The 23,824-nt window shown below is 42.1% G+C and overlaps 1 protein-coding gene across 1 annotated transcript in view; it reads right to left on the reverse strand.

Moving 5' to 3' along the window:
- The window catches only part of tgm8 (transglutaminase 8), a 48,417-nt gene that overhangs the window by 24,499 nt on the left and 94 nt on the right, over window positions 1-23,824 (reverse strand). The window contains exons 2-10 of the mRNA XM_084317389.1: window positions 11,624-11,794; window positions 9,035-9,298; window positions 8,591-8,709; window positions 7,482-7,610; window positions 7,045-7,222; window positions 5,923-6,058; window positions 4,996-5,105; window positions 4,767-4,882; window positions 2,688-2,814 (exon numbers count right to left, since the gene is read on the reverse strand). Coding sequence (XP_084173515.1) covers window positions 2,688-2,814; window positions 4,767-4,882; window positions 4,996-5,105; window positions 5,923-6,058; window positions 7,045-7,222; window positions 7,482-7,610; window positions 8,591-8,709; window positions 9,035-9,298; window positions 11,624-11,794 — 1,350 coding nt within the window. The remainder of the gene's footprint in view (window positions 1-2,687; window positions 2,815-4,766; window positions 4,883-4,995; window positions 5,106-5,922; window positions 6,059-7,044; window positions 7,223-7,481; window positions 7,611-8,590; window positions 8,710-9,034; window positions 9,299-11,623; window positions 11,795-23,824) is intronic.

A 23,824-nucleotide genomic window follows, 5' to 3' on the forward strand; every position in this document is an offset into this window, starting at 1 on the left:
ACCTGTAGGACTGCTGTCGAACTACCTGTAGAACTGCCATCAAAAACTACCTGTAGGACTGCTGTTGAAAACTACCTGTAAGACTGCCATAAAAAACGACCTGTAGGACTGCCATCAAAAACTACTTGTAGGACTACCATCGAAAACTACCTGTAGGACTACCATCAAAAACTACCCATAGGACTGCCGTCAAAAACTACCTGTAGAACTGCCGTCAAAAACTACCTGTTGAACTGCTGTCAAAAACGTGTAGAACTGAAGTAAAAAACGACCTGTAGGACTACCATCGAAAACGACCTGTAGAACTGCCATCAAAAACTACCTGTACAACTGCCATGAAAAACTACCTGTTGAACTGCCGTCAAAAACGACCTGTTGAACTGCCGTCAAAAACGACCTGTATAACTGCCGTCAAAAACGACCTGTTGAACTGCCTCAAAAAATACCTGTAGAATTGTTTCAAAAACTACGTGTAGGACTGCCATCAAAAACTACCTGTAGGACTGCTGTCGAAAACTACCTGTAGGACTACCATCGAAAACTACCTGTAGGACTACCATCAAAAACTACCCATAGGACTGCCGTCAAAAACTACCTGTAGAACTGCCGTCAAAAACTACCTGTTGAACTGCTGTCAAAAACGTGTAAAACTGAAGTCAAAAATGACCTGTAGGACTACCATCGAAAACGACCTGTAGAACTGCCATCAAAAACTACCTGTAGAACTGCCATGAAAAACGACCTGTACAACTGCCGTCAAAAACGACCTGTTGAATTGCCGTCAAAAACTACATGTAGGACTGCCATCAAAAACGACCCATAGGACTGCCATCAAAAACTACCTGTAGGACTGCTGTCGAACTACCTGTAGAACTGCCATCAAAAACTACCTGTAGGACTGCTGTTGAAAACTACCTGTAAGACTGCCATAAAAAACGACCTGTAGGACTGCCATCAAAAACTACTTGTAGGACTACCATCGAAAACTACCTGTAGGACTACCATCAAAAACTACCCATAGGACTGCCGTCAAAAACTACCTGTAGAACTGCCGTCAAAAACTACCTGTTGAACTGCTGTCAAAAACGTGTAGAACTGAAGTAAAAAACGACCTGTAGGACTACCATCGAAAACGACCTGTAGAACTGCCATCAAAAACTACCTGTACAACTGCCATGAAAAACTACCTGTACAACTGCCATCAAAAACGACCTGTTGAACTGCCGTCAAAAACGACCTGTTGAACTGCCGTCAAAAACGACCTGTATAACTGCCGTCAAAAACGACCTGTTGAACTGCCTCAAAAAATACCTGTAGAATTGTTTCAAAAACTACGTGTAGGACTGCCATCAAAAACTACCTGTAGGACTGCTGTCGAAAACTACCTGTAGGACTACCATCGAAAACTACCTGTAGGACTACCATCAAAAACTACCCATAGGACTGCCGTCAAAAACTACCTGTAGAACTGCCGTCAAAAACTACCTGTTGAACTGCTGTCAAAAACGTGTAAAACTGAAGTCAAAAACGACCTGTAGGACTACCATCGAAAACGACCTGTAGAACTGCCATCAAAAACTACCTGTAGAACTGCCATGAAAAACGACCTGTACAACTGCCGTCAAAAACGACCTGTTGAACTGCCTCAAAAAATACCTGTAGAATTGTTTCGAAAACTACGTGTAGGACTACCATTAAACACTACCTGTAGGACTGCTGTCGAAAACTACCTGTAGAACTGCCATTAAACACTACCTGTAGGACTGCCATTAAACACTACCTGTAGGACTGCCCTATCTCTTCGGAAATATTAGTAGTTGTGCAAGTTTTCTCCCGTATCTCGGCTGCTCCATGACAGCAAGGTATCCCCTACATTTTCAAAAGCTTGTCTTAACTCATCATCATGAGCTAAGATGTCAAAGTCAAATGTCAAATGTGAAGTCAAATTTGTTATATTCATCACCATGTGCAGAACCACCACTCGAGACGCGCTGCACTTCCAGGAATATGACTTATATATATAAATTATCTGTTCAAAAGTTGTCATGGGTTGTCATGATATGACAAATACAAATGCAGTTATGGGTAACTCACAGGCAGATATAGAAAGAAAAAAAAAACGCAAAGACTATAAGACCAAAGATTATTTAAAATACTTCCATTACTCTTATATTAGAGTTAGGGGTGTAACGATTCGACCTCACAACGATTCGATTCGATTACGATTCTTCAGGCAACGATTCAATGCATCATGAAATCTCTTCATTTGACCACGATTCGATTCGATTAGATTCGATTAATTTTCTATTAATTTTCTATACATTTTCTATACATTTTCTATCAGTTAATTCCCCAAAAAAGATTTTATACACAAATGTGGCCGGGGGAACTGATTCACTCAGCATGAATGGACTATAGGTCAATAAAAACAATACACACAAAAAGAAAACATAAATGATAATCTATTCTAACATATTCAAATCGATGCATCGAATCGAACACATTAGAATTGATGCATTTTGATTAATCGATGCATCGTTACACCCCTAATTAGAGTATATAAAAATATCTGTGTCCATCTCATTATCCGAGCTTTCCCAAATCCATGTTCGGATCCGGGCTCCCCCCTAGTGTCTGTGCCTCTCTGGGTGTATAGGGGGGGGGGGGGGGGGGGGGGTGCTACCTACCCTCTCTGGGTTTATAGTTGTCTGTGATATTGAGTCTCCTGCTGGAGCCAACGGACTTGGTGGAGATGTTCTGTCCGACTGTCCTAGTGTCTGTGTAGATCTTTGTCTTAGACCCGTCGCCATTGATCTGGGAACAGACGTACAAGTCAAGTTACAGTTCAGGTTCAAAAGTGGTCAACAGTGTCAGACTGGGTTGTACTGGGCAGCTCCTAGTGGTCAATAGTAGTCATAATAAGAATAATAAGAATAATAATAGTACACTTTATTTGTATAGCTCTTTCCATACAGGAATTGCAGCCCAAAGTGCTTCACAGCAGTAAAAATTGACAGGACAGAATAAAAGCAATGCAGAGAATAAGAAAAAGGGTAAAAACAGTGCAGATAATTACAATACAAATATCGACTCACACAGTTTAAAAAGTCTTCCCCGTTAGATGGTCATAAAACACTTTAGTTAGTTACTTGATTTTGTTTGTCTGTTTGATTGATTATCCTGTCATTAACTTAGTTCCATTGTATTACCCTGTTCTTGTTTTTTGTATATTTCTTGTATATTGTTAATCCCGGTTTACAGTCATCCACAATATTTTGTGCTGCACTTGTGTCATACAGAAAATATAATAAATAAAATATACTTGATGTATAAGGTTGAGAGTATAACAAGGTTCTGAGGTATATGAGTATAAGAAGGTTGTGAAGTATAAAGTTGAAGTATAAGAAGGTTCTGAGGTATACAGTTGAAGTATAAGAAGGTTGTGAAGTATAAATTTGAAGTATAACAAGGTTCTGAGGTATAAAGTTGAAGTATAACAAGGTTCTGAGTAGGGATGTTCCATATTGCCTTTTTACCAATACCGATATACCGATATTGTCCAACTCTTAATTTCCGATACCGATATCAACCGATACCGATATGCGGGGTTCCACCCCCCCCCCCCCCCCCCAAAAACGGAATAAGTAATTAATAATAAGTAAATAATTGACCGACACGGTGTTCTAAACACAGTGAAGGTAAATTATTTTGCGACAATGACCGAGTATAGCTATACATTATCCCGCTTATTACATGGCTAACTTACTAACAATATACCTAATTCATTTTACACCATCGACAAGACGAGATCAAATGCAGACGCAGTTGTTCTGCTGCTCCTCTGTCATCGGCATGGTGTGGACTTGATTGCACCTGAATGACCTGATGTAGTGCAGCTGTGCGAGATAAAGCTGGGAACGAGGTTATAGCTTTCGTGACTGCGATCAAAATGCTTGATTGTGATTGGTCAATAGCGCTCTGTTGCCCCTAGCAGCGGTCATTATTGCTTGTTGCCCCTGACAGCGGTGAATTATCGAGAAATAATTGACCGCTGCTAGGGGTAACGGAGCGCTATTGACCAATCACAATCAAGCATTTTGGCGAATGTTAAAACGCCATGTAATAATTTCAGGTAATTAACATTAATATATTTTTTTTGAAACCGATACATTAGTAGATTAGTAGATTAGTCGACTAATCGGTCGAAAGGAGCCGTAGTCGACTGGCCAACCTCTTAGTCGAATATATAAAAAAAAAATATATATAGGCCTATATTTATAATTTTATTTATTTATTTATTTATTTTTATCATTCTTTCCAAAAGAAAAGAGGCATAGAAACGTGGCTAACGCTAATGGCACGCATACCAGAGGCTAACTGCCTACGAAAACAGGCACAGAGGCACTGAAAGAGGATTTCACCCATCTAATGAACACACTAGACTAGACAAATATCAAGATGTATCCATCAGTGGACCAATTGCATGCTTTTGCAGAGGACAAGAAGCCTTCAGTCGACTCCTTCAGACATTAAGCACCCCCAACAGCCCAAATGGAATGATAAAAAATTTAAAAATATATATATATATATATAAATATATATATTTTTTTTTTACCAATAGTCGACTAACGGCAAATTTTGGCCAATCATAGTCGACCATCCAAATCCTTAGTCGGGGACAGCCCTACAAGGTTCTGAAGTATAAAGTTGAGACTGAGAGAACAAGGTTCTGAGGTATAAAATTGAGAGAATAACAAACTACTGACCAGCCAATCGATGCAGTCAGCATTGACCTCAGCAAAGACAAATGGGACGTCATACTTCAGGTCAGTGTCTCCTTGACGGATGGCTGCAAGAGGAGCTGGGCCACAGCAGAAGACTCCTACCAGACAGACAAACAGGACAGTTCATATTTCATATTTTAGAGGAGGTATTCTATTGTATTTTACTGTATTAAATGTCGTTGGGGGAGGGGTGTAAAGCTGTTCCTTCTACCTTTACTCATCTCCTGTGGTGTAGGGTCCACTACCTGCCAGCCATCGTAGCTTCCATCTTCCTTCAGGTCTGGTCGTTTCATCCATGCCTCCACCCACACATGAAAGTTCCTGCACAATAAACACCAAATTCTAGAACACTGGATAATAACACCACATTCTAAAACACTGGATAATAACACCACATTCTAGAACACTGGATAATAACACCACATTCTAGAACACTGGATAATAACTAGGGCTGTCAAAGTTAATGCTTTAACTTTGGAGATTAATTTAAATTATTTAAAGCGTTAAAAAAAGATTATCCATGCAGTGAAAAATGTTCAACGTTCTGAATTTTCAGCAGTATCTTTGCTTGTTCTTTTTTTGCATTGACTCATGCACCTTATGGAAAATCATCTGACATGAAGATGGAACACATTTTTGTTGTTAATATGATTTATATGACTGGTAATTACAGCCAATCTGCACTTTAACATAGGCCTGGGTTGATTTTATTTCTGTTAGCGCCGCGGATATACGAAAGAGGTATTTAAAGCTGAGTCAATGTTGATGGTTTTGTTGAACATTTGTATTTCACAGGAGAGAAACTGTATTCAAAGATCAAAGAAAGCTATTAAAATAGTCTTTGAATCTAAATATACTTTCTTTGTGTTGATTCTACATTAATTCCATGATTTTACTCAAGTAAATATCTGTTACAAGCTTCGGTCTTAAGTAGAAAAATGTGATTTTTTTATCTAGATTAATCTAGATTAATTACAGAAAATTGTAAGATTAATTAGTTAATTTCTTTTAATATATTGACAGCACTAATAATAACACAACATTCTAGAATGTCTGTATTCACGTTTGTCTGTCTATCTGCCTGTCTGTCTATCTGTCTGTCTGTCTATCTGCCCGTCTGTCTGTCTGTCTGTCTTACCAGACACTGTCAGCAGAGTCCTGGGTCTTGACACCGTAGCGATCATATGACTTGTCAATGGTCAGACTCTTGTTTGTGTCGTGTGCTGACTGGAAGTTGGTGACCACACGACATGGAATACCAAGGCATCTCAACACTGAAAACACACACATACACACACACATTATTTATGTATATCAACATATTATCAGCATTATAAAGTCAGATATTCAGAGACCTTTCATTTCCACATGAGCTCAGCTGACAAGCCGGTTGGTCCAACAAACAGAGTGAGACACAATAACATACAGTCACTTCAAGTCTCCTCCACACTGAGACGAATAACTTGCAACTTTAGATATGATAGAGAAACATTGATTGAAGGATCACTTCGTTCACAAGTCCCCCTGTTTGCCTGGACGGCATGGGACCCACAGACCACAGTTCCCCCATTGCGCAAGTGGAAAGAAAGATGCCAGAGGAGAGCAAAATGAGTCAGGGTTCTAGTGAGGCTAAAGCAGGGAGCAAACTGCCCTCCATCTGCCAGTATTCTGCAAAAGTATTACCAACGTACTTCCAACACGCGAGGAAACATTGGCCCATTGTTACACGACACCTCAGAACAGCTACAACCCTCCTCTGCCCACCACCTGGTGAATCACATGACTTCTCCATCCGCTTACAGGCAGAGACTGAAACAAACACGACCAAGGAATTCATTTTCCATGAATCTCCGCAACATGAAGCTACAGATGCAACATGAAGCTACAGACGCAACATGAAGCTACAGATGAAGCTACAGATGCAACATGAAGCTACAGACGCAACATGAAGCTACAGATGAAGCTATCAAGCTACAGACGCAACATGAAGCTACAGATGAAGCCTGACACACTGTGTGAGCAGCTTCAACCTGAACGTGAGCAGAAGAGCTCATGTGGGCGGTTTCACTGTTTCATGCATCACTGTTGAGGGTTTTCTCTTGTTCAGACAACTAAAGCCCAACTCTGTGATTCAGCTGATAAATAGGAAATATTCTTTCCATGGAAATGATAAATAATGCAGTTTTAAGCCCAGCTGGACATGGGAGCTCTTCAAAAGACCGACATTAGCCTTAACCCACTGGTCTGAACTGGAACTTACCTGTACACATGACCGCGGCAAACACCCAACACTGTCCGTACTTGATGGGGTGGCAGCCATATTTGCGCCAGCGTTGTAGGATGTCAGCACTACCGTTCCAGTGGGAGGGGCTAACCCCACCGGAATATTTCCCATCCCAACGTCCAATCAGGACGCCACGGTCACCATTAGCATTTATCTGGAGGAGAGATAGATAGATAGACGGAAAAACAGTTAGACAGACAGACAAAGAGTTAGACAGAAAGACCCTACCATAGCGTTGACCACTCTGCCAACATAGACTGGGTTACAGCGAGCAGACAGACAGACAGACAGACAGACAGACAGACAGACAGACAGACAGACAGACAGACAGACAGACAGACAGACAGACAGACAGACAGACAGACAGACCGACAGACAGACAGACAGACAGACAGACAGACAGACAGACCTACCATAGCGCTGACCACTCTGCTAACATAGACTGGGTTACAGCGAGCAGAGACGTCGTCTGCTGGGTCTCTCCGGTGTTTGGGGTTGACGTCCAACATCTTCAGACAAATCTCCACCATGTCCTCTTCAAACTGGACAGAGTTTATCAGGTCATCATCATCACCATCATCATCATCATCATCATCATCATCATCATCATCATCATCATCATCATCATCATCATCATCATCATCATCATCATCATTTAATTTAAACTGAACAGGACAGCAAGTCTTGAGGCTCGTTCTGACCGCCTCCAGCCAAGTCCAGCTGCACGGCTGCATTCAATTCATTTCCAATGTAGAGGAGCGTCTGCAGCACCTTGCACGTACCTCATGGCTTCACATACCTTGTGGCTTCACATACCTCATGGCTTCACCTACCTCGTGGCTGCAGCTACCTCGTGCTCACTGTAGCTCCTCCTCTCTGTAGCTCCTCCTCTCTGTAGCTCCTCCTCTCTGTAGCTCCTCCTCTCTGTAGCTTGTAGCTTCTCCTCTCTGTAGCTCCTCCTCTCTGTAGCTTCTCCTCTCTGTAGCTTCTCCTCTATGTAGCTCCTCCTCTCTTTAGCTCCTCCTCTCTGTAGCTCCTCCTCTCTGTAGCTCTCTCTGTAGCTCCTCCTCTCTGTAGCTTCTCCTCTCTGTAGCTTCTCCTCTCTGTAGCTCCTCCTCTCTTTAGCTCCTCCTCTCTGTAGCTCCTCCTCTCTGTAGCTCTCTCTGTAGCTCCTCCTCTCTGTAGCTTCTCCTCTCTGTAGCTAACACTACCACAGTCTGAAGAACAACACAGCCTCTCTGCTGAGGTCAGATCATAAATAGTTATTGAGCCTGTTATTCATATTATTCATATATTATCCCTAATGACGTGTGTGTGTGTGTGTGTGTGTGTGTGTGTGTGTGTGTGTGTGTGTGTGTGTGTGTGTGTGTGTGTGTGTGTGTGTGTGTGTGTGTGTGTGTGTGTGTGTGTGTGTGTGTGTGTGTGTGTGTGTGTGTGTGTGTGTGTGTGTGTGTGTGTGTGTGTGTGTGTGTGTGTGTGTGTGTGTGTGTGTGTGTGTGTGTGTGTGCGTGTGTGTGTGTACCTGTCCATAGTCCCAGGCCAGAGAGGAGATGTAGTTGCCTGCTCCTCTGTAGATGACTCCTTGTTCATTCATCACATACTCCTGCCTCTCCTCCTCCTTCTCCATGTACACCCAGTCCTCTACACACACACACACACACACACACACACACACACACACACACACACACACACACACACACACACACACACACACACACACACACACACACACACACACACACACACACACACACACACACACACATGCAAGCACAATAAACACATTTTATTTAGTTTCAAACCTTTATTTAAAACTCCCCTCACTCTAAAATTATATAGTGAAATAAACACAGATCTTCATAAAGTTGCACAGTGCAACAGCCCCTCCCTACCTGAACACCAGGGGTTGTATAGCAGAACCTCTCTATCTAAACACAATGGGTTGTATAGCAGAACCTCCTACCTGAACACCAGGCATTGTATAGCAGCACCAGGCTTCCCAGACTGGCCTCCTTCTGGTCCAGGCTGACAGACAGGAAGTACTTTCCTATGGGGGCGTCAGCAGCAGGGGTCACAGCCAGGGTCACTTTGCCCATCAACAGGATGGAACTCTCATCAAGCTCCGCCCTCCATCCGGCCTTTGCTGCTCCGGATGATAACACTGCTGCAATGCTTTTTGAGATGCCAAAGACGGAGCGTGTGCCAATCTCCTCTGATGGCCTCTTACCTGAGAGAGAAAAGATACTCTAATCCTTTATAGTAGAAATATCCTGATAGAGAAATACTCTGGTACAAGTAAAGAAAAGATACTCCAATACTCTAGTTAAAAGGGTTGTTGTTATTAACCTCTAACGGTTCAGTTAAATTAGTTGGTGGTCCTCTGATTGATTCACGTTGCCATTGGTTGGCTCAAACCTTGATTTAACTAAACATGAACATATTGCAAAAAAAAATATCTTAAAATGAACTGCAGGTGTCGTAATTACAATGGAATATAATGTCAGATTTCTGTATTGAAATGCATTTGTTTTTCTGGTTATGAAAAATAACAACAAAAAATTATAATACATAAAAAATTATATGTCTAACGTTATAGCAATTTTTTAATAATAAGTCTAAACATATAATACATACAAAATAATAAGTAAACAATTATAATATAGTAGAAGAAAAGTGCGGCTGGGTGGCGCAGCGGACATTGCGCTCGTCACCAACGCAAGAGACACCGGTATCGAATCCGGCTGTCAGCGTTGCCTCCGGCTTGGGCCGCCCGTCATACTAACTCAATTGGCAGAGTTAGCGGGAGGGAAGTTGATGGGTGGTAATCTGGACGTTGTAAACAGCGACTCCTACAGGTCGGTCAGGGCGCCTGCACAGCAAAGTCAGGAAAATGGCGGGGGCAGTGTGAGCCTCCTACACGTTACTCCTCGCCAATGAGAGTCCGCGCTGGGCGGTGGAAAGATGTGACTGGCTGCCTCCACATGTATCGGAGGGGACATGTGATGGGCTTCTATCCTCCCTACGACCGGCCAGTGGGGGGCACATGCAAGCAACGATCAAGACAGGGGAGGGGAGAATTGGCACAATTGACACACGGCTAAATTGGGATGGGAGAACATTTTGAAAAATTTAGGGGAAAAAGTGGATAAAAAAATATATAGTAGAAGAAAGATCTTAAAGGGGACATATTGTAGTCCTTTTCAACAAGTTAATATGGGTTTTTGAGTTTTTTTTGCTGAAAAAAACTAAGATTATGCATTCTACTGTAGCAGCCTCTATTGTCCTCTGTTTCAGTCCTGTTCTCAATGGGCTGTTTCTGTATCTGTTAGCAGTGGCACACGAGCCTGTACCATCAAACGGAATTCAGATCAAACTGTCAGAATAGATGCTGCAGATAAAAAATTACTCAATATCCAGCAATAGCATATCAAATGGACCGTTAAAAATGTTATCAGAGGCGGTCAGGTGGCGTAGCGGAGATTGTGCTCGTCACCAATGCAAGAGGCTGCGGTCTCGACTCCCGGAGAGTCAGCATTGCCTTGGCTAGGGCTGATCGCTATACTAACTCGTTTGGCTGAGTTAGGGGGAGGGGAGCCGTGGGTGGGTCCTGGGCGTTGTGGACAGCGACCCCTACAGTTCGGTCGGGGCGCCTGCTCAGCGAAGGTAGGATCTGGTGAGAGGTAGTGCGGCCTCCCACACGTTACACTCTCCCGGTGAGAATCTGCGCTGCCAGGCTGGCTGCCAGCTGGCTGCACATGCGTCGGAGGAAAGCATGTGACAGTCTCCGGCCTCTCGGACCAACAGAAGGGGGGGGGGTGCGCAACAACCAGGAAGGGGGTTGGGAATTGGCATAACGACTAACAGTGGGATGGGAGAAAAATCGGAAAAAGAAGGAGGGGGAAAAAGATAATCAAAAAAATCAAAAGAATTATCAGAAACATATTTTTCAATAAACTTTAGGTAGAAAAGAGAAGATTCACAAGTGAGTTGCCATTTTGTACACACACATTTTTCCAAGATATCTTCACACGCATACCGTGTTACTGACTACATCGATTGAAGCTGCAATTCTGAGTGGCTCATTTCAAGAGGGAGGGTTCTTGTCATAGCTGAGCTGCAGAAAGGGCACACAATGCACATATTTAAAATGTTCTCAGTGTTGGGACAACCCCTCATTCTGTAAATACTGTCTGAAATTCCAGTTATAGAGGAATTCTGCAGATTTTTTCCTGCTTCTCCTGTTCCTGCTTCTCAGGAACGATGCAGCCGAGCGCTGGACACATGTTTTTATATCAGATTATCACATGTCCTCCTCACAACAGAATGAGAGATACAGAACATGTTGGTCAGTTTTATATCAGATTATCACATGTCCTCCTCACAACAGAATGAGAGATACAGAACATGTTGGTACGTTTTGTGTCTGATTATCACATGTCCTCCTCACAACAGAATGAGAGATACAGAACATGTTGGTCAGTTTCGTGTCTGATTATCACATGTCCTCACAACAGAACGTCAGGATTCAGGTCAAAAGATCTGCGAGACTTACCCGTCACGGCGATGATATGGAGCGTTTCAGTGTTTGGGTTGAAAGGTCGTGGAAAGTCAAGGGTCAGGAGGAAGGACTGGCCCCGCCTCACGATCAGCTGGTCGTCTGTGATATCACTGGTGTGGTGGGCGGAGTTATTGGCCTGGCAGTGAAGGTTGATGTCCATATATACTGAAAGAGAGAAGATAAATAACATTATTGAATTTCAATGGTCATTTATGGCGGTTTGATGTTAAAAATAATGATAATAATCGGAGGTATACATGGTCAGAAGGATCCGCCCCTTCCTGACAAAAGAAGCCACTCAACTCCTTGTCCAATCAACAGCCATGTCTCGCCTCGACTTCTGCAATGCACTGCTAGCTGCTCTACCGACCACTTCACTTCAACTCATTCAGAACGCAGCTGCCCGCCTGATCTCCAACCTATCAAAGTCAGCCCATGTTACCCCACTTCTTAGAGATCTACACTGGCTCCCCATCGCCACACAAATCCGCTTTAAGGTCCTTGACCTGGCAGCAAAGGGAACAGCTCCCGCCTACCTCTGGTCAATGGTCTAGATATGTAACAGCTGTGTGTTTCTGACTGGACATGTCACCACGACAGTAGATATGTAACAGCTGTGTGTTTCTGACTGGACATGTCACCACGACAGTAGATATGTAACAGCTGTGTGTTTCTGACTGGACATGTCACCACGACAGTAGATATGTAACAGCTGGACATGTCAGCACGACAGTAGATATGTAACAGCTGGACATGTCAGCACGACAGTAGATATGTAACAGCTGGACATGTCAGCACGACAGTAGATATGTAACAGCTGTGTGTTTCTGACTGGACATGTCAGCAGCACGACAGTAGATATGTAACAGCTGGACATGTCAGCACAACAGTAGATATGTAACAGCTGTGTGTTTCTGACTGGACATGTCACCACGACAGTAGATATGTAACAGCTGTGTGTTTCTGACTGGACATGTCACCACGACAGTAGATATGTAACAGCTGTGTGTTTCTGACTGGACATGTCACCACGACAGTAGATATGTAACAGCTGTGTGTTTCTGACTGGACATGTCACCACGACAGTAGATATGTAACAGCTGGACATGTCAGCACGACAGTAGATATGTAACAGCTGGACATGTCAGCACGACAGTAGATATGTAACAGCTGGACATGTCAGCACGACAGTAGATATGTAACAGCTGTGTGTTTCTGACTGGACATGTCAGCAGCACGACAGTAGATATGTAACAGCTGGACATGTCAGCACAACAGTAGATATGTAACAGCTGTGTGTTTCTGACTGGACATGTCACCACGACAGTAGATATGTAACAGCTGTGTGTTTCTGACTGGACATGTCACCACGACAGTAGATATGTAACAGCTGGACATGTCAGCACGACAGTAGATATGTAACAGCTGTGTGTTTCTGACTGGACATGTCAGCAGCACGACAGTAGATATGTACTGTAACAGCTGGACATGTCAGCACAACAGTAGATATGTAACAGCTGGACATGTCACCATGACAGTAGATATGTAACAGCTGTGTGTTTCTGACTGGACATGTCATCACGACAGTAGATATGTAACAGCTGTGTGTTTCTGACTGGACATGTCACCACGACAGTAGATATGTAACAGCTGTGTGTTTCTGTTTCCTTTCTGTCTGTCCCCAGGCCCTCCCGCCTCCTTATTACTGCTGCAGGTGACTGAGCAGGTGTTGACTTGACTCATCAGGCGTGGGTGGATGAGAACCTGGCTAAACGTGCACACTATGCCAGACTAGATACTGTAACTGGCACAGGTTGGTTGTAGAACCTGTTATTTGTAATACTGGAGTTGTTGGTGTACCAGTGTCTGTAACTCTTGCTTCCTGTTGGATGTGGTTGAGTGTGGTTGTTACAGTGTACAGTGTATTTATTTGTGGGTTTTTTTGTACGTTTTTGTTTCATTAAATTAAACTTGTTTATGCTTCATCCATTTTCCGTAGTTATTTTTCCCTGGGTTAATATCTATTGTTACTCCCCTCGTAAAAAGGTAATTAGTAGGTACTGGGACATTATTCTCAAGGACTGTGTAGATACCAGTAGTTATATAATACATTCTAGTGTTGTGATGACTCACGCCACACCTCATATTTCTCACCAAAAGAAAATGAAAAAAACAATCACCTAAAATGACCTGGTGATTGCAGGCGCTATGCAACAGGAGGAGAGGAGTCAGTCAGTCTCCCTCACAACATCAGAGGTATTCAGTTTTTGGCAGGCCTACTAACACTCACTCCTGCATAGTCTTACACTATTACTACTGTTGTTTGATGTAGTTTAGAGCGGGTAACGTTAGGTAAACCTGCCTGATGAGTATTACTACTGTTGTTTGATGTAGTTTAGAGCAGGTAACGTTAGGTAAAGACTTAATGGATAACAAAGCGTTGCTCTCAATGAGGAGAACAACTATTTAGGTTACATTAATGTAGCCAGCCTACAGTAGACCAAATTACTTGATCATCAATGTGTAGCCTACTACTCCAAATCATAATTCAAACATGCTTATGAATAAATAAATAAATATATTTTTTAAACTACAACAACAACAACTGGGCCCTGTTCCTTGTACCTGGCTAACTGAGTTAGCCGGATAATTTTCAGGATAACTTGACATAAGTCAGACCTTTCGGTTCCCCGAAGCACGTTTGTCTAAATCACTATGGCAACATTTCAAAAAGTTTGAACCTGCTCCAGCGCAGGGTTTAGCTCAGTTAGCTGGATAAACTGGCCACGCCCTCACAAAAGAATGCCAGCTCCCTTCCTCACAGATCCCATTATACCATTCTGAATTATGTTTTTGTGCTTCGTTTTTCTAGAGGGGGCTTTTGAAATGTAAAATAATAGACCTAAAATGCTGATAATAAATCATATTCAGCCTATGGATTTACTTTGTCCTAAATAATGCACGTCATAGCTATACGGCGCTCGCGAGTCGCGACACACACTATGTGGTTATTTTAATAACGGAGCATTGCAAATGTGAATCCCGCAGGGATATTTTTAATGAATGAAACCTATCAGGCGTTTGGCTCTGATTCGTTTCATATTCTCCACTGTGGATGTATTTGCTTAACGGAGCGCCCGGATTGTGTTTCATTCAAGCATAAATTGAAGCGTCTTTATGCGTGGATTGTGGATGTGAATTACGACAAATCTGAATCTGTGGATTGTTGAATTGTATCACTGTCACTCACACGTTATTGTGATATTTTAACTGGGATTAAAATGTCTGAGGAGATGCGCTGTTTGACGGATTTGATGACGTGGACGTGACTTGAGAAAAGTGACTGAGCAATTGTAAGCCTTTGACGTTTTGATGAATGAATTTGAGAAAATGCATTTATCTGTTCAAGCACTGTTATCTGATGATGAACAAGAGGGTGATGAACATGACTACTGGTGTCACTGGTATAAACCAAAGGTTAATCAATTCAATGCATGTATGGATGATGTCCATAACAGATTAAAACCTGATTAATAGTGAAACTGTATAGCCTCCAAGCCTCTCTGACACGTTATTTCGGGGGTCACGCCTTGAAAACTTTGGGAACCATGTATTTATATAGTACATGATACCTAAGCACATACAGTACAGATATCCTCATAAGTATCTATTAATTGGTATAAATCAGATACTCTTTGGGCTTGTTTTTATCTACTTATTCTGAAAGAGTTGAACTAATTATTTTCGCTAGCAAGATCTCATTCGATTATTCATTCCATTAAGCCTACTGCCAGCAGGCACATTTAAAGAAATATAATCCGATTGATTGGGGTAATGAGGGACTTAAAATTTGCCTATAGATATGCATTTAACTTGTCGGCGAGTGGACGTGTCAGCAATAATCACTGAATGAATTAATAATAGCAGCCAAAGAGCACAGGTGACATACACACCTTCCTCAAATAAAAACAAGTCTACTGTCATGGCATGTCAGAACCACGTGATGTCTGGCAGCAGGATAAGTGCTGGTGGAGCATAACTTTCCCCTGAAGGGTGTTGTGTTTTCTCACGTCACACACTCCTCCATAAGAGACAGAAAACATTGACACACTTTACAATTCAACTCTTGTGCCTATACCCCTATAGTACATGACCTGTCCCCTTGTCAAGCCATGGAATGTTAAAACTGCATCTTCCAGTTTGTCACCAAGAGAGCAGATAAGCTGCTGAGCCACAAACCGTTCACATGCTGGCTTCCTAAGGACATGCTTTCTATAGAAGAGGTTTAAATGCGAGGTCTTCTTGGGACATGCTTTCTATAGAAGAGGTTTAAATGCGAGGTCTTCTTGGGACATGCTTTCTATAGAAGAGGTTTAAATGTGAGGTCTTCTTAGGACATGCTTTCTATAGAAGAGGTTTAAATGTGAGGTATTCTTGGGACATGCTTTCTATAGAAGAGGTTTAAATGCGAGGTCTTCTTGGGACATGCTTTCTATAGAAGAGGTTTAAATGTGAGGTATTCTTGGGACATGCTTTCTATAGAAGAGGTTTAAATGCGAGGTATTCTTGGGACATGCTTTCTATAGAAGAGGTTTAAATGCGAGGTCTTCTTGGGACATGCTTTCTATAGAAGAGGTTTAAATGTGAGGTCTTCTTGGGACATGCTTTCTATAGAAGAGGTTTAAATGCGAGGTCTTCTTAGGACATGCTTTATATAGAAGAGGTTTAAATGTGAGGTATTCTTAGGACATGCTTTCTATAGAAGAGGTTTAAATGCGAGGTCTTCTTGGGACATGCTTTCTATAGAAGAGGTTTAAATGTGAGGTATTCTTAGGACATGCTTTCTATAGAAGAGGTTTAAATGTGAGGTATTCTTAGGACATGCTTTCTATAGAAGAGGTTTAAATGTGAGGTCTTCTTAGGACATGTTTTCTATGGACATGGTTTTACATTTCCCCAAAGGGATCAAAAAAGGGAAAATTGTATCTTATCTTACATGTGAGGTCTTCTTATGACATGCTTTCTATAGAAGAGGTTTTATACGTGAGGTCTTCTTAGGGCATGATTTCTTTAGAAGAGGTTTTATATGTGAGGTCTTGACATGCTTTCTATGGAACAGGTGTTATATGAGGTGTTATATGTGAGGTCTTGGTCCTACTCGATCTTAGTGCAGCCTTTGACACAGTGTGTCATTCCATCCTCCTCCAAAGGCTGCACCAACTGGGTGTTGAGGGCACAGCACTCGACTGGTTTTCCTCCTATCTCACTGACAGGCACCAATATTCATCTCCCTCTCCGGCCACACTTCTTCCCACTACTCAGAGTCACACAGGGGGTCCCCCAAGGCTCAGTCCTCGGGCCCCCTGCTCTTCATCTGCTACATTCTCCCCCTCGGTCACATCATTCGCAAATACAACTACAATTGTAACTACAATATTCTACCATCACCCCCTCCCCCCTAGTCCGCAACCTTGGTGTCATCCTTGACCCCACCCTCTCATTTGACCCCCATGTCCGCTCCATTGTAAAAACCTCTTACTTCCACCTCCGCAACATTGCCAAAATTCGCCACTGCCTCTCCCCCCCCCCCGCCGCTGAATCCCTCATACATGCTTTCATCTCCTTCCGCCTCGACTATTGCAACTCCCTCCTCACTGGCATCACCTCCCGCTCCCTCCATAAACTGCAGATGGTCCAGAACTCAGCCGCCCGCCTCCTCACTAACACCCGGTCCCGTGAACACACCACTCCTGTCCTCCACTCTCTCCACTGGCTTCCGATCAAGGAACGCATCAACTTCAAAACACTACTCCTCACCTTCAAAGCCCTCCATAGCCTGCCCCCCCCCCTACCTGACTGATCTCCTTCTTCCTTACCGCCCCACCCGTTCCCTCCGGTCCTCCTCCACTGCCTCCCTCACTGTCCCGTCATCCAAGCTCAAAAACGTTGGTGATCGGGCCTTCTCACGCACTGCACCCCGACTCTGGAACTCCCTCCCTCAGACCATCAGAGACTCCCCCACACTCAAATCCCGCCTCAAAACCCACCTGTTCGCCCTAGCCTTCAACCTTCCCCAACCTTAACCCCCCCCCTCCAACCTGTTGTGATCTTTGTTACTGTGGCCTTATGTTTTCTGTGTATCATGCTGTTCTCCCTGTTTCCCCGTGGTCTTATGTTCCTTTTGTTTCTTTGTTTTCTCTGTTTTCCCCACCTAATGTCAGCGACTTCGGGTTCCTGAGAAGCGCTTTATAAATGCAATGAATTATTATTATTATTATTATTATTATTATTATTATTATTATTATTATTATTATTATTATTATTATTATTATTATTATTATTAACATGCTTTCTATGGAAGAGGTTTTATATGTGAGATCTTCGTAGGACATGCGTATTGCTTTCTATGGAAGAGGTTTTACATGTGAGGTCTTCTTAGGACATACTTTCTATAGAAGATGTTTTACATGTGAGGTCTTCTTAGGACATGCTTTCTATGGAAGAGGTTTTATATGTGAGGTCTTCTTAGGACATGCTTTCTATAGAAGAGGTTTTATATGTGAGATCTTCGTAGGACATGCTTTCTATAGAAGAGGTTTTATACGTGAGGTCTTCTTATGACATAATGTCTATGGAAGAGGTTTTATATGTGAGGTCTTCTTAAGATAAGATAAGATATTCCTTTATTGATCCCCTTGGGGAAATGCAGGCATCATAGCAGCATGGGGGAAGGGGGGGGATGGTACAGGTAGTAAAAACAACACAGGCAGTGTAAACAATTAGGTCAATTTGGTCAGTATAATTTACTATCTAACTAGCTGAAAAAAAAATTAAATAAAAAAATATTCACATTATTCACAGTGTCACATAAGGTGCAGTATGCATAAGGTAGTGTTATAATTTACTATCTACTGAGTATACATTATTCACAGTATCACAGTATCCACTGAAATATACATTATTCACAGTATCACAGTATCACAGTATCCACATAAGGTGCAGTATGCCTAAGGTAGTGTAGGTTGTCCTCCTTGGGTTCCTATAAGTCCCAGGTCAATGTCTGGTAGCAGTTGCTGCCCCCTGTTGTGGGGCCTGGAGGCTGCTAGTCGCTGCCCACTGTTGTGGAGCCTGATGGCCGCTGGTATGAAGGACTGTCCGAGGCGGTTAGTTGAGTGTCGGGGGGGAATGAGTCTGTGGCTGAACGAGCTTCTTATGACATGCTTTCTATAGAAGATGTTTTATAAATGAGGCCTTCCACATTTCAGGAATTACGTGAGTGTCTATGGAACACTGAAACATTATGTGAGTGTCTATGGAACACTGAAACATTACGTGAGTGTCTATGGAACATTTAAACATTACGTGAGTGTCTATGGAACACTGAAACATTACGTGAGTGTCTATGGAACACTGAAACATTATGTGAGTGTCTATGGAACACTGAAACATTACGTGAGTGTCTATGGAACATTTAAACATTACGTGAGTGTCTATGGAACACTGAAACATTACGTGAGTGTCTATGGAACATTGATTGATTGATTGATTGAAAAAGAGGTTCTTATCACTGGAAACTATGAAACTGCTTGCCAACTGCATGATCCTCAGCCAATATGACTATGCAAGTACGTACTGGTATAGTGGTGTTACAGTGGAATGTAAACACAGGCTACAAACCAGCCAAAATAAGACCATACGATTGGTCCTAAATCTGCCACCTCGAACCCATATTGAGCCATGTCACTTCAATGAGGTGGGATGGCTCCCTGTGGAGCAGAGGGTCTCCTTTCTGAAACTGGGACATATGTATAAAATGTTAAATGGATCTGCCCCCACATATTTATGCTCTCGTATTGTCCTGCGTGGCCAGGTCCACGGACGACAGTTACGGTCTGGACAGCTCTCAGTTTATGAGCCTAGAAAGGGTTCCTATTCACAGAATGGCTTTCTGTCTACAGCCTGCCGGCTGTGGAACTCTCTGCCCAGGGCCATCCAAAACTCCCCCACTATTGCTGTCTTCAAGAGGGGTGTGAAGCGACATCTGCAACAATAGGTTGCAGAGGGTGCTTGGCCACCACTCTTGAAGAACAGGAACATGACATGCTGTAATGAGGCTCTTAGAAAATTGTGTTGTCTATTTTATCTACTTGTTGTATCTATTTTATCTTAACTCTTTCTTTGTGATTTATTGTATTTTTCTTGGGACCATGTTGGAAACAAGTCGACAGACTTTCACATGTTATCCTTGTACCCCTTGTTTTTATACTATTGTATAAATTGTATGTACTAAATAAAAATCAAATCAAATCAAATCATTGATACATTACGTGAGTGTCTATGGAACATTGATACATTACGTGAGTGTCTATGGAACACTGAAACATTACGTGAGTGTCTATGGAACACTGAAACATTATGTGAGTGTCTATGGAACACTGAAACATTACGTGAGTGTCTATGGAACACTGAAACATTACGTGAGTGTCTATGGAACATTGATACATTACGTGAGTGTCTATGGAACATTGATACATTACGTGAGTGTCTATGGAACACTGAAACATTACCTGAGTGTCTATGGAACATTGATACATTACGTGAGTGTCTATGGAACATTGATACATTACGTGAGTGTCTATGGAACACTGAAACATTACGTGAGTATCTATGGAACACTGAAAGATAAGTTGTGACAGAAGTTGTTTTCAGAATAAATTAACTGAGGCTATATGGTCCTGTGGTCCATCTTCTATAATGATGAAAAATCACACAGCCTGCAAAACATCTCTGCCCCAAGTGTCTTATTACTGTCACAAAAACTGACCTCTGCAACCAATGCATTTGGTTGCATGTGTCTGTGTGTTTTTCTATCCAGAGCTAATCTTGCCAACGGTGGTCTAAAGTTTAGAGAAGCGGGTTTGTGACCGGAAAAATCTGGGCTGGGGAAGTGAATTAATAACTCTCTCCCATACCCTTAACACCAACCGCTGAAGTGCCCTTGAGCAAGGCACTTAACCCCAAACTGATCCACTGGAGTTGCTCAGTGGCCAACGGTTTCAGACTGTGGTTGTACTGGGCAGCTCCCAGGTGTGAATGGAACTGTGTGAATGTGAAGCAGGGCGTAGCTGAAAAAGAGCATACATGCTCAGCGAACCTACCCTGGGTAAATAAAGGTAAACATTTTTTTTTTATACAAGGCCATGGTGGATGGAACTGGGCACACAGGCTGACAGGCCAGGGATGTGACTTTCCGGTCAATGAAAAGTATTTCATTTGAATTCATTTACGTCTATTAAAATATTGTAGATATTGAGTATAAAGTTACACCTTTTGAACACAATAGTCTCAGGGAATCATCAGTCATAGTGAACCTATATTCATGCATGAATTGATTCCCATCACCATTGAAATACGCCTCACCCCCTCAAGCTTGGAGCCTGTTTCTAACATCCTTCCTATGCTTCCAAACATACTTCCTATCATCTTTCCTATACTTCCTAACATCCCTTCCTATGCTTCATATTACTGTCTAGCGTTAGCATGCTAATGCTAATAACCAGTGGCGATTTTACCACTGGGGCACCAGGGGCCACGTGCCCCCCCTGAAATCTCAGGTGCCCCTGAGGTGCCACCGCAGAATTTATTTTATTATTTGTATTATTATTATGATAAATTATGACAAATGAAACCAATGGAAAGACACACGCGCGTGTCGCCGACACACACACGCGCCAACAAACACATCAACATTCTCCCCACAATCAAATAAAAATAAATAAACATACTTTTCCTCCACTGTGTTTAAATCCAAATAATCCTCTGCCATTGTTGTAAGTAACTAACATGTCATCTGGTCTCTAGTATTCAGTCTCGTTGTGAAGTTATTTCTAAACTGAAACTTAAGGATGCGCAAGGATAAGTTGTTAAAGGGGCAATAAGCAAGTGGATGCCTGAACACAGAATGACACCAGTATCACTGACTACCACGGCAAGCCTATAGAAAATTATTCTATTTCATAATTATTATTATTATTATTATCATAAATATAATATATAAAAAAAAGAAAAAATTATATAATTATTATTAAAAAGAAAAGATTCTGTTGTACCGAACTCGTACCGAACCGTGACCCCAATACCGAGGTACGTACCGAACCATGGCTTCTGTGTACCGTTACACCCCTACAAGATACTGTACATTCAGACAGTATTGGATCTAACTAGATGGATTTATATGGACACGTTTATGGAAAGTTCAAGCCCAGAGTAGACCACAAAGCTTCTCGAAGGGTTAAGCGCGACACGTGAAGGCTCGACGGCAATTCGTACGTAGCGTGATGTTCCACCGGCAGCAAAACAAGTGAGTCTATAATATATGCCAGGGGTGGCCAACCCGCGGCTCGCGAGCCGCATGCGGCTCTTTGCCCGTCAATAAGCAAATGAATAAAGGGAAGATGATTAAACAGAAGGTTTTGTAGATACAGTACTGAATTCTGCCATCTTTTTTATAATGTAAATTTCTCCACCATTCTTCATCATATTGCAACACCGTTTTTTGCAAGACGTTCACAGAAAGGTAGAGAAACTAACTGCGTTCTGTTTTATGGCAATAACGTTCAGGTTTGTGGGAGATAATCCCAAAAAATAAGAGAAATTAAAAAGTAAATCCAGAAGTCAGATGATTGACAGGGGCTGGTGTGAGCTGGGTAGGGTAGTTTTTCGAAATTTGAAAGCCCTGAGTCTCTTCCTTCAAAAGACTACACTCACTTTTGGCTGTGCCACTTCCTCCTGTCAATATGCGCCGGTTTCCGACTCAATGCCCTGAGATTTCTATAATCTTATATTTCACTAATAACAGTTAAAATAATTGGTAAACAAACATAATGCTGAAAATATACACTTTTACTGTATATCTCGGGCTTAAGAGGTTAACCCTGTGAGGCCCAAATTAAAAAGAAATTAGCAACTTCAGAGGCCAGAGGGTGGGACATATAAACACATTTACTATCAAATAGCATTGTGAGGCTGAACAACAGGACCAATTGACTATACATGTGCTTAAAGGGGAACTATCTTATAAATGGATTTTTTTCAGTGTTTACCATTGTTTCTTAGCTATGTGGACTTATATTAATAGGATATATGTCTCTAATTCTCATATTGGCGAATTCTTCCAATTCTCCTCTCACAATATTCACCCTCACTGAACTGAGTCATCTGAAAATGTGCATATCTGTGATGTCAGAGATTTCTCAGCTGCATAATAATGTGGCAGTTGATGTGGCAGTTGGCACCAGGCCACACAGTGGTTGGAGCCCAGCCTCAAAACGGCTTAAGATCTTGAGGTAGAAAAATGCGGTTTTTAGTACTTGATTAGAAATACAAAACAATGCATTTAAAAAAAAAAAAACCTAGGTGTTCCATAGACTCACAGGAATTGTGTAAAAGTGCCCAAATAGTGAAAGAAATAGTAAAATAGTTCCCCTTTAACATTTTTTAAATAAACATTATTTTTTTAAATGGCTAAAAGTGATTTTGTAATTTTGCAACCGTGGGTCTCACAGGGTACTTTTAACCCTGTGAGGCCCAAATAAAAAAGACATTAGCAACTTCAGAGGCCAGAGGGTGAGACCTATAAACACATGAAGGGTGCCGTGACTGAAAAAAAAGGTTGAGAAACGCTGGTATATGGTGTGGCTCTTTGTGGTACCACAGTCATTTTTTTGTGGCTCTTAGTCTCTGACTGGTTGGCCACCCCTGATATATGCTGTTCTGTAGTTACTGAAACTGATTTCCACCAGCCGCCACTGGTGACCTCTCAATCTGTTTATATTTATCACACATACAGAGTAATAGATGTGTGAACTAGTGTAAGATGAAGCACTATACATGTACATACATTACTATAATTATTTGTATAATTTTCATTAAACAAATCTGTAAGATTGCAGACGATTAGAGCCACTATGCTACTTTACTGAATATCTTACACTGTCTGGTTCTGCACTACATTAGATACAATAATAGATCATTAATATTAACCATAGTTGTCGTGCACCTTGCAGGTCAAGATTCCTAAAGCATTGCAAGAGAGAGAGAGAGAGAGAGAGAGAGAGAGAGAGAGAGAGAGAGAGAGAGAGAGAGCGTGTATGGTATGACAGATCAGGGAAAGCCTGTTGTCAATAGGCCAGGGCA

The sequence above is a fragment of the Notolepis coatsorum genome (assembly GCF_963971535.1).
Source record: "Notolepis coatsorum genome assembly, chromosome: 6".
Taxonomy (NCBI): domain Eukaryota; kingdom Metazoa; phylum Chordata; class Actinopteri; order Aulopiformes; family Paralepididae; genus Notolepis; species Notolepis coatsorum.